At 45.1% G+C, this 14,343-nt stretch overlaps 1 protein-coding gene across 12 annotated transcripts in view; it reads left to right on the top strand.

Moving 5' to 3' along the window:
* The window catches only part of PKNOX2 (PBX/knotted 1 homeobox 2), a 432,230-nt gene that overhangs the window by 331,935 nt on the left and 85,952 nt on the right, over positions 1–14,343 (top strand). For all 12 annotated transcript variants that reach the window (XM_077919659.1, XM_077919658.1, XM_077919660.1 and 9 more), the window contains one exon: positions 6,929–7,100. In XM_077919659.1, coding sequence (XP_077775785.1) covers positions 6,929–7,100 — 172 coding nt within the window. The remainder of the gene's footprint in view (positions 1–6,928; positions 7,101–14,343) is intronic.

Here is a 14,343-nt window from a genome sequence, read left to right as displayed (position 1 = left end):
GGTGGGGCAACTAGACCTGGAACCGGGCAGCAAAGTCCAGTCCATGAATCTCCCAACCAGCGTCTAGAGAGCGGCAGATGATGGAAGCCGCAGCAGTGCCCACAGAGGCATAGGCTGATCACGACAGCCGACAGTATCCTTCCTTTCGTATTTTTGAAAACCCTTCTACATTCCTTATCTGTTACAGCAAAAAGAAAAAAGAAAAAGCCACAGTTTTGCAGCCCTGGTTTTGAAAGAATTCTCTGAGCATGTACAAGCCTTTTGACTCTAGCATGTTAGGGGTGTAGAAGCAGCAGCTATTAATAATAATAATAATAATAATAATAATAATAATAATAATGCCCCACCCATCTGGCTGGGTTTCCCCAGCCACTCTGGGCGGCTTCCCGCAAAATATTAAAATAATTCATCAAATATTAAAAGTTTCCCTAAACAGGGCTGCCTTCAGATGTCTTTGGTTGTTTACGGTATTTCCTTGACATCTGGTGTTAAAAATGGAGGAGGGTGGAGGAGTACAGAAATGGTCATGGGGTGCTTCATGACTGGAGTAATATGAGTGGCCACCTAAAATGGTTCTCAACATCCAGGTTCTACATTTGTTTAGCTACACCTTTGCCTTCGGAGGCCAGGTTCCCTGTTGTAGAAGATATAAACATTTCCCAATGAAAGCAGGGTTGCAGATGCAGCTCAGTCCAAACCTGCCAAGGTCAAGCAGTCTAGGTTCAAGCACAACTTGGTGACAAAGCTAAGCAGCAGTCTGAGGGCAACATCAGAAAGAGTTCAAGAAACATACAACAGAGGAAGGCAGCGCAACTTGAATCAGATCCTAGGAGCCTAAATTACTCCTTAACCACAGCTGCTGGCAGTGGAGTATTAGTAGGGCTTGCTTACTCTTAATTGACCCCTCACTCCCAAGCAGATGTACTTTTCTTCTGCCTGAATTCAGAGCTTTTGATGCTGGAGTTCTCAGCCATGGTTTGTTTTTGTTCTTATTTGTATTATGTCTTTTGTGGCTTTTATATTGTAATCTTATGGTTGCAAACTGTCCCGAGATCTGCAGGTAAAAAGGTTAAAGGGATCTTGAGGTATAAGGCAGTAAACAAATTTTAATAATTTTAGTAGTAATAATAACGGCAATAATAATACCAATTAATTAGGGTGACAGTGGAACCCAACATTATCCTTGTTCTACAGCCATGTTGTCAGCTACCCAGTTTTTTTTGTCTGCCACAAGCAGCTTCAAAGCCTTCACAGAAACATTCTGTCTGAGGCCATTTCAGTGAATGAGGTGACCTCCAGGGGGGTTGAATCAATAAAACCACCACTATATTATGTTATTTTCTTCACTTTCTTTAGGAATGACTGTTTCTCATGATGAATGGGCACTCCCATCGATAATGGCTAGAAAACACACCAGCTGAGACTGTGTCCTTGCCTCTTTCATGCACAGAAATAGTATCAATAGTCGGTAAAATAAAACTTTCTGTAACACTCAGAATCCTAGAACTGTAGAGTTGGAAGGGACCTAAAGCATCCATGGCAGTTGCGAGATAATATACCACATTTATATCATGGGGTAGGCTGAGGGCCTGCACTTTTGGTCACTTGCTTTACCATCTAATAAGACTTTGCTTGATACCACTAATGGAAATTGGCTAGTACTGCCATGATGCTTTGCTGAGACTTTAAAATGTTGACTATAATAGCAGGACCAACCCAGTCATTAGGCATCTGATTTGGGTTGTCTATGAAAGGGCAGCAAATTATTGACTCTTCAGTTTATTGCTATTGCGTGTTCAAACCCAGAAACCTCCCCCCTAAATAAATTTACACTTGACTCAAATTTTTGTTTTTGGCAGAATTTAGGCCACAACTTTATTGATTACAGAAAGTGACTGGTTGCATAGCCTCTGGTTCGACTAGTCCCCTGCCATGCAAGCAGTGCTGACCCAGGGTTCTAGCATAGGTCAGCCAAGGGTGAACACCTGGATAAGTGGAAAGCCAGGAACAGGCTATCTCCACCACCCAAATGTCCCCCTGGACTCAGGCACAGGCACAACCCCCTCTGAGGGGTTGACCAAACCATCGAGTCCCTGGATTCTTTAACAGAATACGCTTCACATAGGGATGGCGAGAGCATTCTCCCATCCCTATAACCTGAACCAGAGCCTATCCGCAACCTTACAAGTTGTGATGATTTGCTACGGGGCAGGCGAAACCCAAATAGCAACAGCCAATCAGCCAAGTGGGGGAAATTCCTGCCGTGCCCCTGTTGGACAGATGACACACGAGGACATAGCAAGGTCAAGTGCAAAGCCCTAAAAGTAGGGAGAGGTGGGCAGGTGTTCCGAATGTACGCGCCGAAAGAGGAAGCTCTGGGTCACGTGCATGGGCATAAATAGGTCCCACGAACCATTTGGACTGCATCCCAATGGCCAGATTGCACCCAGCTACGAGGGACCTACCAATCTGGTGTTGTGGCTGACCAATCGTACCCACCCACAGCACAGGGTGTAAGTTTTCCATGTCTCACCGCAATACATGCCCTCTTTAAGGGAGGACCTGATTTGACAGGATAGGGAGATGGAATGTGTAGGATCTTCTTCTTCAGATGCTAAAATAACTTGATTGGCTAGTGGTATTATGCCTTGCTACTCCACCCTGGGCAGCAAAATTTATTCCTTAGGAACAAAACTTACAATGGGCTGTATCCAATGTGGGGAGCTGTTAGATGATGATGATTTTGTTATCCAGTCATGAGAGTCTTCTTCCCTTTACAGTGTTACAATTCCCAGAGTTCCCAGAGAAGAGAGATTTGGGGAATTGTAGGTTTGTGAAGGGAAAAGAAGTCTCCTGTCAGCACCCTTAACAAACTACAGTCCCCAGGATGCTTTGGGGGAAGCCATGACTGTTTAAAGTGGTATGATACTGCTTTAAATGCATAGTGCAGATGGAGCCTAAACCTCTGTGCATATACTCTTGAGTAGGACCAGCATTGGCTACAACCCAATGTTCCAAACAAGGAACATGTATTTATTTGTTACATGCATGTGCAGTGCTAGAGGGAGACAGCAGGGGCACGCACCCCCCAGACAAGGAACTTGGCTCCACACACACACACACACACACACACACACACACACACACCGCAGTTGCTGGACTAAGAATATTTTTGCGGTGAGGACTCATTGCAAAAATAAGAGTGGAGGTGGTATTTTGTAGAATCAAACTACATTCATACCTCAGGTTACAGATGCTTCAGGTTGTGTTTTTTTCGGTTATGGATGCACCAAAACCCAGAAGTACTGGAACGGGTTATTTCCAGGTTTCGGCAGTTGCACATGTGCAGAAGTGCTAAATTGCGCTTTGCGGATGCGCAGAAGCACCGAATCGCAACCCGCACGTGCACAGACGTGCTGCATGTTTTGAACGTGCCTCCCGCATGGATCACATTCACAACCCGAGCATCCACTGTAGATTTTGTAGAATCAAACTTTGATGATTGACAGTAGAAAAAACGTTTTAGAATAAATTTCAGTGGCCAAACTTGTAGGATCTGCTTTGTTTTAGCCCACAATCCCAACAGGAGTCACATGCAATAAGGCACATGTTTAAAATGATAAGAATTCCGAGGCCAGGGATTTGTTGTGTTATGTTTGGGTTTAAATGGACAGAAAGCACAAGCGGAAATCTTTGTGCTGACGGAACACGTTAGTGGATACCACCCCAAGTTTTTTGTTTTTTTTTTTTTTTTTAAGGGAGGCAAAGTGGACAGGATGTATGAAGCATAGCTCAAAAAGCCCTGGACCCCCCCACCCCACCCCCAGCAATCATTTCTCTTGAATATCAGCTTAATAAATTAATTTATTATTTCGGTCACAGACCAGTTCCAGCTCACATACAATATCAGGGAAATCATAAAACACAATAGGGATACATTTGAATTTGCAATTGGGCATAACAGGGACAATACAGATACAGAATGTCAACTTGCTCCTGTTTTAAGGAACAAACAAACAAAAAACCACCCTAAAAATTACATGGTGTTATGAGAGTCTGGGAAGGAGATTGTAAGTGTCCTAGCTGGTGTTTTTCCCATCTTCCACTTTCTAGGACTTTGTTCTTTTTGAGCCACAGCCATGTACAAAGAGGTTGCATCCCTCAAAGATTTTGCCAAGGGGTTGCAAACTGCTGCTTCTCTCTCTCTCTCTCTCTCTCTCTCTCTCTCTCTCTCTCTCTCCTCCCACTGCCTGCACTTTAATTCTCTCCATAACATTGAGAAGGAATTTGTGCTGTGTGCAAAGGTGTGTGCATGTGGAGGGGGGGTTGGGGTGCGTTGCTGAACTCCTACCACCTGGCATTACTGCTTGGATTATTAGTTCCTAGTAATTTAGTGCCCTTGCGCAGGGTCGATTTGTGCCTTTCATTTCTAATTGATCTAGAGGCTGTTTAAATGACAGCAGGCATCTGTTGAGAGTGGGAAGGTTCATAAGGCGAAATAATTCATAACACCGTCTGGAATTTGCCTTTCATATCCCTTAGCTAAGCCTCGGCAGGGCTGCCTAAATTACGACCAGGGAGGATTCCCCCCCCCCTCCATATTCAGCTCATGGCTTGAAGAATCTTGCATTAAACTGGGATCAGTCTAGATTAGACTGTAATATGCTGCAGTATTAGTAGCTGCAAATGAAGACTTATACCAGAGTTTAACCCCTTCACCTGCTTTTCTCTTTGCCTTGGTCCTGGAAGGCTTGGCTAATCCATTGGTTCCTCCGATTTGTTGATGTGTATAATAGATCTTTCAACCCACCGGACTCCTGGGATAACTTTAGCACTAAAGCATTCAAGACAACAGGTTTCGAAGAAATTAAAACACACTTGCTTTGATTAAATAAAGAGTGACTTTTCAGCCCTTAGTGAAATGGGCATATGGTTTTTCCAGCTCCTCGCATATGTGAAGGCAGGAGGGAAATGTGATATCTGATATTATGTTAGGCCTGTGCTGCCAATCTCAGCAGCCTTGTTGCCAAATTAGTGTACAGAGGTGTGGAGTACTTAATTTACTTGCAATGCACCTCTTGCCCTTCTTAGTTTCCCTCAGTGTAATGTCAGTTAGCAGATGGGTAGCCCAAGTAAGTTTACTGTCCTCAGTTTAACGCTGCTTACTTGTTTTCCCCTTTAAACTCTCAGCAGGTGACCTTAGTTTCAGGAGTAGTCAACACATGGCGCAGGATTGTGCCTCCTGTCCCAGACTCCCAACCTTCATATGGTAGTTAAGTTGTTTTCCATAGAGTCTACATGGGTACCCTCCAGTAGTGTAGTGGGAAATTCAGAAGTACAGGGTCCCTTCGTTATAGTCACATCCACATTCCCTCACAGCCATTGTTTATTATACAATAAACTTATGACTGTACAATAATAATAATCGGGGTACATTGCCTTGTGTTGCCTTTCAGCTAAATCTACTACAGTGGTACCTCGGTTCTTGAACGTAATCTGTTCCAAAAGACCGTTTGAGTTCTGAAACGTTCGAAAACCGAGGTGCAAAGGGCTGTCTGCAAATACAATTGAGAAAATTGAAAAACACACAGCGGAAGCCGTTCGACTTCCGAGGCACTTTCAAAAACGGAAGCATTTACTTCTGGGTTTTCAGCATTCAGGGGATGTGGGTGGCGCTGTGGGTTAAACCACAGAGCTTAGGACTTGCCGATCAGAAGGACAGCAGTTCGAATCCCCGTGACAGGGTGAGCTCCTGTTGCTCGGTCCATGCTCCTGCCAACCTAGCAGTACAAAAGCACATCAAAGTGCAAGTAGATAAATAGGTACCGCTCCGGCAGGAAGGTAAACGGCGTTTCCGTGCGCTGCTCTGGTTTGCCAGAAGTGGCTTAGTCATGCTGGCCACATGACCCAGAAGCTGTACGCTGGCTCCCTCGGCCAATAAAGCGAGATGAGCGCCGCAACCCCAGAGTTGGTCACGACTGGACCTAATGGTCAGGGGTCCCGTTACCTTTACCTTTTCAGCATTCGGGTTCCAAAACATTTGTCAACTGAGATATTCGAGAACTGGGGTATCACTGTGTTTTCTGTGCAAGTACAAATGAAGCTCTGCATCTGGGCAGCTGTAAAGAGATACTGCCTTTTGCATTGTTCCTGAACGAGGATACAGAGCCTTGTGCACAGCATCCTATTGCATCGCTGCTGTTCTTAGCTTGTGCTGTTCTTTCATTGTTTGGCTTTAATTTGTCTTCTTTTGTATTACTCTCTGGATGGCTGCATTTAGTTGCTTGTTTTTAATTTGTGTGGGCTCTTTGAATGGGTAGTATGCAAATATTTTTAAATAAATGTCTTTTTAAAAAAAACTTGTATACATGGAGACTGGAGAGGATAGATGTGTGTAGCTCAGGAGCAGTGACTGAGGACACAATCCCATGCCACACATACACACACATGCACACACATACACCATTCCCCAAACATATGAAAAGAGCCAGTGTCATTTCCCAGATGTGTGAGTAGGACTTCTTCTTCATCACAGTTTCCCTGTATGTAGTTCTCCATGCTAGCAGCTGCCTTTACACTCCCCCTGCCAGATACTTTTCTCAAGGATGTTCCTTTCCCTTCTCCTCTCCAGACCCCAGTTTTCAACATTCAGTCAACAATGTGTGGCCAGTATGTTCAATTCTCATTGGTCAGTTTTTTGAGGGTCCCTCCCCCTTAGGAGTTCATTCTAATTATTACTATTTTGTCCTTCTGCAAAGCTTGGGATTGCTCCAAAAACTGCTAATGCCACTCACTTGTGCACAGGTGACAGTGTTTTGGTTACATGATCAATGGCAGTGGAAATAAAGGAAATGGTGGACCTCATCCACAGCATAAGTGAATTGTGTTTATCTGTGAAAATGACATTGTGTTTCCCTTTTCTCTTTAGACATCCTCTCTTCCCCCTCCTGACCCTGCTGTTTGAGAAATGTGAGCAGGCAACGCAAGGCTCAGAGTGCATCACTTCTGCCAGCTTTGATGTCGACATTGAGAATTTTGTACACCAGCAAGAACAAGAGCACAAACCATTCTTCAGCGATGACCCTGAGCTCGACAACCTGGTAATGGTTTTGCCCGGACCAGTTAGTCATGGAGTGTTGAACATTCTCAAGGGAAGATAGGTAGATAGATGATCAATAGGTAGGTAGGTAGAGTGGGGGTGGGGCAAAAAGAGAGGGTAGGGAAAATGGTAGTGGAAAACTAGATATGAGGGAGACTTTTGATTCAAAATGCACACTAGAGTAAAGTGTGCATACACTGGTGAAAATAACGTAGAAAAACACATTATATTATGGGAAATTGCTTTGCAAAAATGTGTAGTTTAGGCAAAATTGCATATAAGCAAATTTGTGCAAGGAGAAATTTGCACCGGAATGCTTGTGGATTTTCACGAGAAATTTGCAAACTGGTTTCAAAATGTGGAGAACAGAACTTAAGAATGGACAAATGAGAAACTAAGAGAAACAGAAAACTGGCAGGTTCTGCCATTTCTTTGGTTGACTTTTCTGATGACTTTTGAGGGCGCTATAAGAGGCAGAGAGCTTTTATTTTTAATTTTCAGCAGTTAGAGACAGCAGCGCAAACACTTACTTTTAAGCATTACTCCTCTGCCATTCCTGCCTTAACCAGTTTTTGTCAGCAGTTCCCATGGAGGCAGCAGTCCACTGTCACGGGTCATCTCACCCCACATTTCATCTGAGGAAGGATGCTACTGTCCTCCTTCAGATGCATTGCAGGGCAAGATGGTCCCTAAGGGAGGGAGGTTGCCAGCCGCCATGGGAAAGCAGCAGAAGAAACTCTTTTAAAAGAAAGAGAGGAGTGGGATGGGTTTGCTTTAGTTATGTCACTGCGTGATTTTTGTGGACGAACAATTTTAGTACATTTGCTTCATTTTAATAGGCGTTTATTTATTTAAGGCATTTATATGGCGATTAACCATTAGCATTTCTAAGTGGTGTACATAAAAATAAACCACACAGAGAATAAAACTATATTTAAAAAATCATAAAACTGAGCATAAAACCTGAACACTACATTAAAATGCCTGCTGGAATAAGAAAGCCTTTGTCATGTTCCTGAAGTTCGGCAAGGAACTTCTGCCTAACCTTAGTTGGGCAGAAGATCCACAGCTTTGGCCCCACAACGTTGAACACAATATACAATGTTGTGCCTTGTCCCTTTAAATTGCTTCAGGAATCCTTTTGCGCACCGAGGTCCCCAAGCCACTCTCCAATAACTCACACATCACACATCAATTTTGTTTAAGGTTTTTGGTTTGATTTTGGCCACAATTTTATTTAAATACACACATGTGAGTGGTTGCTTAGGCATTGGTTACGACTATCTGTCCTTGCCCCAGGGACAGAACTGACTTCCGGATTCCAGCAGAAGCCAGTCAGGGAAACAATATTGGGGAGAAATGAAGCTGGGCATCAGTCCCTCACTTCTCACCCGCATGCTCCTGGGGGCTTGCACTGCCCAAGTCCAATGCCAGGGACTAGGACGAAAAGGATGGCAAGCCCCTGGATTCCTTTAACGGAATTCCCTCTCAGCACCATCATTGGAGGGGTAGGCACTTACCCCTCCACCAACCAATTTTAACCAATGCCTAACCGCCAACCTTGCAAGTTGTGATGATTTGCTATGCAGTAGGCAAAAACCAAATGGCACCAGCCAATCAGCCAAATGGACAAAATTCCTACCAGGCCCCTGCCTCAAAAGCAGACGACCCCATGACAGGCATAGCAAGGTCAAGCAAACAACCCCCCCAATTCAGGGAGGGTGGGCGGGTGATCCGGTGCAAGCAGCCAAGAGGACGCCCAAAGCTGGGCGTCCAGCATTTAAAACCTCTGTCCCCTCCTCCAAATTGGCAACAAGAAAATCTCCCCAGAGACCCAATTTAACCAATCCCTGCCTGGGTCTCTCCAAACATCCGCCCAGCAACAGTGGGGTGGCCTGTAGGCCCCCACCGCAACACGTGCTCTCTGTTAGGGAGAAGACGTTTTGTTTGAGGCAGTATGTACATTTAATAGAGCTAATCCATTTTGAAAAAGGAGAAACCTCTGACCATGCTGCTTGGCTAACACCAAGGATACTCAGGTTGGACTGCTGGGATAAGTTAGGCCATTTGAGAAAATGTGCATATGTCTTACTTTTGCATAACAGAGTCTGCTTCTAAGAACCAGCAGTCATTCATAAGGGCTGCCTTCTTGGGAGGATAGGATCAGTTACGTTAGGAGAATGGTTACGCTTGGGAATTGACATTTTTGAGAAGGAAATAGCCAATCTGGAAAGAGGACACTGTGCCTAAAGGGAGAACGCCTCTGGCATTTATTTAGCTCTACCAATAGTTCCTTTGGAGAATAGCCTTATATTACAAGGAATCATTAAGGAAGCCTCGCAGCCCAAAGGGATTGTGAAACCATGGACTCCTCCACATGACCTATGTATTGAGCGTTCATCCTCATTTGCTTGCACAAAGCTTATGCGGAGGTTAGATGAGCTCCAGCCTTTATTGAGCCTCCATTTTGATTTGTTTACGGGGCAGTGTGCATTCATCCTGATTTGCTTGCAGAGTGTAGATTTGGTTTCCCGTTAGCCATCCACGCATCCCACTCTCCAGTGCATCTCACACATCACTTTGCAAACCACAAAAAGTCCAGTTCCTCGTTGCCAGGGTGACAGAGCCATTTAATCCAGTTTAGTTGTGCAAACCCAAAGTTCCAGTATGTGCTTCCATCCCTTCCACAAAATACTGACCGCCTGGAGGTATCCCTTGCCAGTTGCCGATACCCTAGATCTATGTCTATGGCTGGCTGCGTGTATATGTACTTATTGTTGTTGTTTAGTCGTATCCAACTCTTTGTGACCCCATGGACCAGTGCACACTAGGCACTCCTGTCTTCCACTGCCTCCCGCAGTTTGGTCAGACTCATGTTTGTGGCTTCGAGAACACTATCCAACCATCTCATCCTCTGTCATCCCCTTCTCCTTGTGCCCTCAGTCTTTCCCAACATCAGGGTCTTTTCCAGGGAGTCTTCTCTTCTCATGAGGTGGCCAAAGTATTGGAGCCTCAGCTTCACAACCTGTCCTTCCAGTGAGCACTCAGGGCTGATTTCCTTAAGAATGGAGAGGTTTGCTCTTCTTGCAGTCCATGGGACTCTCAAGAGTCTCCCCCAACACCATAATTCAAAAGCATCAATTCTTCAGCGATCAGCCTTCTTTATGGTCCAGCTCTCACTTCCATACATCACTGCTGGGAAAACCATAGCTTTAACTATACAGACCTTTGTTGGCAAGGTGATGTCTCTGCTTTTTAAGATGCTGTCTAGGTTTGTCATTGCTTTTCTCCCAAGAACCTGTACTTATTACAGGTGTTGTAATAATAATTAATGGCAAGAATCACCTAGCCTCAGCAAAATGGTATTTACAGCCACTGTCTTACATGCTAATAGTTCACGGTTTCAGAAAAGCCTGGCTAGCAAAGCTAACGTTAACTGTCGGCCATCTTCTTAAGTTTCCATATTACAGCTTCATAATATCAAGCTCTGCTTGGTCAAACCCAGCGTCCCTCCACTCCACGGCAAATGTTACATATCTTGGGTGATGTGGTTGGTGTGATATGAGAAATATTTAATGGACACACAGACAATAATTTTGCATACACGGATCCCCATGTAAACGTCGGATTGTGTTGATAACGTGATGTCAGTTAAAATGTTATGGCTGAAAAATGCAAATAATGGTGTCTCTTCTGCATGATTATTGCCACCAGGGCAAGACTCTGGCATCTGGTTTTGAAAATACAGTCCCACCTAATGCAGGCATCTTGCTCAAGCTTCGTAGGTCTGCATCTGGTCAGTCCCTGGTTGGGAGGCTGCCTGGGAATGCTGTTCATGTTGCTTTGAGTTCATTGACAGAAGAAGGGGAATGTATGGGTGATAAATACCTTGAAAAGTGCCACCCAGAGCATAACATGAGCAGATCCTGCTGACTCCGGCCATTGGCCCATCTAGTCCAGCTTCCTGTTCTCACTGTGGCCAGCCAGACTCTCATGGAAAGCCCGCAAGCAGGACCTGAGGACAAGCAAAACTCTGCCACCTGGAAACTGGCATTCAAAGGGATACTTCGCATAGTAATGATGTTCCCTGCACATAGGTAATGGCTGCCTGATTTGCATAATTAGTGCATAGTTATCTCTCTTAGGTACTCTTTGCAAATCCATGCATTGTGATTGGCCAGCCCCATTATTACCCAAATAGAGCACGTAGCTTTGAATAGTTATAGCATTGTGAACGGCTCAGTAGCCGCGCTGCAAATATGCTGATAATTCCTTTAACTGTCTAGTATAATCCTGTCTTCCAGCCTTTCTGTCTCTTTAGGGTCTGGCGGCACATTTGCCGCCTCAGCTTCTAGGCCACCTTTAGGAGAAGAACCCCCCACAAAGAAATCTTAAGTGGACTTTAAATAGTAATAAATACCAAGAAGGAAGTTTCCAAAAAAAAGAAGAAGGGAAAAAAGGCATTAACCTGCATAATATGACCAAGCACTTAATTCTTTAACATCCCCCCCCCCAACTTTTCTCTTCAGTCTCTTCAGAATTTCTGTTAGGTTTCACATTACCTAAAGGTAAAGGTACCCCTGCCCATACGGGCCAGTCTTGACAGACTCTAGGGTTGTGCGCCCATCTCACTCTAGAGGCCGGGGGCCAGCGCTGTCCGCAGACACTTCCGGGTCACGTGGCCAGCGTGACAAGCTGCATCTGGCGAGCCAGAGCCGCACACGGAAACGCCGTTTACCTTCCCGCCAGTAAGCGGTCCCTATTTATCTACTTGCACCCGGGGGTGCTTTCGAACTGCTAGGCTGGCAGGCGCTGGGACCGAGCGACAGGAGCACACACCCTCCGCGGGGATTCGAACCGCCGACCTTTCGATCAGCAAGCCCTAGGCGCTGAGGCTTTAACCCACAGCGCCACCCGCGTCCCCTTCACATTACCTAGAGGGAGCTTAACTTTTGCCCTGTGCATTCTAGGCACAAGCCCAAGCTTTCCTGGTCCGTGTTCGAGAATGGCAGGGGAAGGCTGCTCTTTGCTGCTGAACTGGAGCAAACAGCAATTGGAGCAAACAGGTTTTCTGCAGATAGCTCTTTACTCTGATTCAGTGCTAAAGAGCGGACTTTTGCAGGGTAAGCGCCAAGGCAGGAAGAAAGGCTCTCAGGCATCGACCTTGGAAAGCCCAGACCTGTGCCAATGAATGCAAAGGTGAGTGCGGATGAGCCGAGAGATGTCTTATATTTGGTCTCGCTCATGTCCACATTCAGAGCAGAGTGCCATGGCAGTGGAAGTGGACACATAATAAGCACATAAGAGCCTTACGGGGTCAGATCAAGATCCATCAAGCCAAGCATCTTGTTTTTCACAGCGGTAAACCAGATACTCCTAGGAAGATGGTGGTGGTGGTGATTTGTTGTTTACAACTAAGTCTCAAAGCAACTTACAAATAGAAGGTGACTTGCACAAGTATTTGAAAGACGAAAATGCCATAAAATTGACAAAACAGTAAAATGCAGACAAGCTAAAAGTATTTGCCCTTCCAACATCAATGGCAAGGAAAACATTCTACTCCACCCCAGTAAAAGCTCAATGCCAGAAGGGGCCATAAGTCATCCCACATTAATATCCAAAAATCTGGCAGAACAGGAACATATTTGCCTGGTGCTTAAAAGTGGGCATTGTTGGCAGCAGGTGTGTTTTCTTATTTATTTTTTTACATACCATTTGATTGTAAAACAACAACAACAACAAGCTCAACAAGAAGAAAACTCTGGAATTATCTGTAAAAGGAGTCAAAAACAACTATTTAAAACATTCAGAAATAGTTGAGCTAAGAACTAGATTAGAATACACATCAACATTCCACATTTATGGATAGGCTTGCCTAAACAAAGATGTTATTAGCAGGCGCCGAAAAGAGTACAGTGGTACCTCAGGTTAAGAACTTAATTTGTTCTGGAGGTCCGTTCTTAACCTGAAACTGTTCTTAGCCTGAGGTACCACTTTAGCTAATGGAGCCGCCGCGCCGCTGCCGCACAATTTCTGTTCTCATCCTGAAGCAAAGTTCTAACCCGAGGTACTAGTTCTGGGTTAGCGGAGTCTGGAACCTGAAGCGTCTATAACCTGAAGTGTCTGTAACCCGAGGTACCACTGCACAGTGAAGGCACATGCCTTCTGTCAACAGTCAGGGAGTTTCAAAGTATGGATGCTGCCACACTGAAAGATTGATTTCAGTGGAACAAGTATTACCGTATGTGGCAACTGTAAGCAGTGCCAGGTCAAAGCAGTTGAGATGAGGGATGGGATAAGTCCATGTTGCAAGTAAACTGGTCCCAAGCTGTCAAGGGCTTCCTATAGTAGTGGAAATCAGCCCTGAGTGCTGAAGGAAATCAGCCCTGAGTGCTCACTGGAAGGACAGATTGTGAAGCTGAGGCTCCAATACTTTGGCCACCTCATGAGAAGAGAAGACTCCCTGGAAAAGACCCTGATGTTGGGAAAGATGGAGGGCAGAGGACGAGATGGTTAGATAGTGTTCTCGAAGCTACCAGCATGAGTTTGACCACACTGTGGGAGGCAGTGGAAGACAGAAGTGCCTGGCATGCTCTGGTCCATGGGGTCACGAAGAGTCGGACACGACTAAATGACTAAACAACAACAACATAGTAGTGGTAAAAACCTTGAACTTGGCCTGGTAAGAAATCAGCAGGTCTCTGAGCACAGGTGTTATTTGCTAATGGGGTCTCCTGTCAGCAACTGTGCTGCAAGCGTTCTGCACTCAACACAGCTTCTGGATTAAGCATAAGGGAAGCCCCACGTAGAGCGCATTGTAGAGATCCAATCTTGAAAGCAACTGCAGCATGAGAGCATTCCACAATTTTGCAACTTCAACCCACGATGAGCAACTTTCCAGTTGAAGGTACTTTGCCACCGGATCTCTTGTCTTCATATCCAAAGCACGTGATGAGCAGAAAGATCTTGGCCCATCCTGCAAGCCAGAAAGAAGACCTACAGCCCTTAGGTCCAGGACAAGGGGGTGAGTAATATTCTTGTGCATTGAGAACATTGATCATTTTAAAGCAGCTGTGATTTTTATCATTCTCGGCTTCCCGTTTTTCATTTTGATGCCTATGACAGTTTATTTATTTTGGGTTTTTTCCCAGGCTACGGTGGTATGGAGGCTTCCTTCGGTGAAATTGACAGGAATGGGGCTTGGAGGAGACCACAATGGGTTAAACGCCTGGGCTTCTGTCTTC

Source organism: Podarcis muralis, chromosome 15 (assembly GCF_964188315.1).
Source record: "Podarcis muralis chromosome 15, rPodMur119.hap1.1, whole genome shotgun sequence".
NCBI lineage: Eukaryota > Metazoa > Chordata > Lepidosauria > Squamata > Lacertidae > Podarcis > Podarcis muralis.
This window is presented reverse-complemented; position numbering and strand designations above follow the sequence as displayed.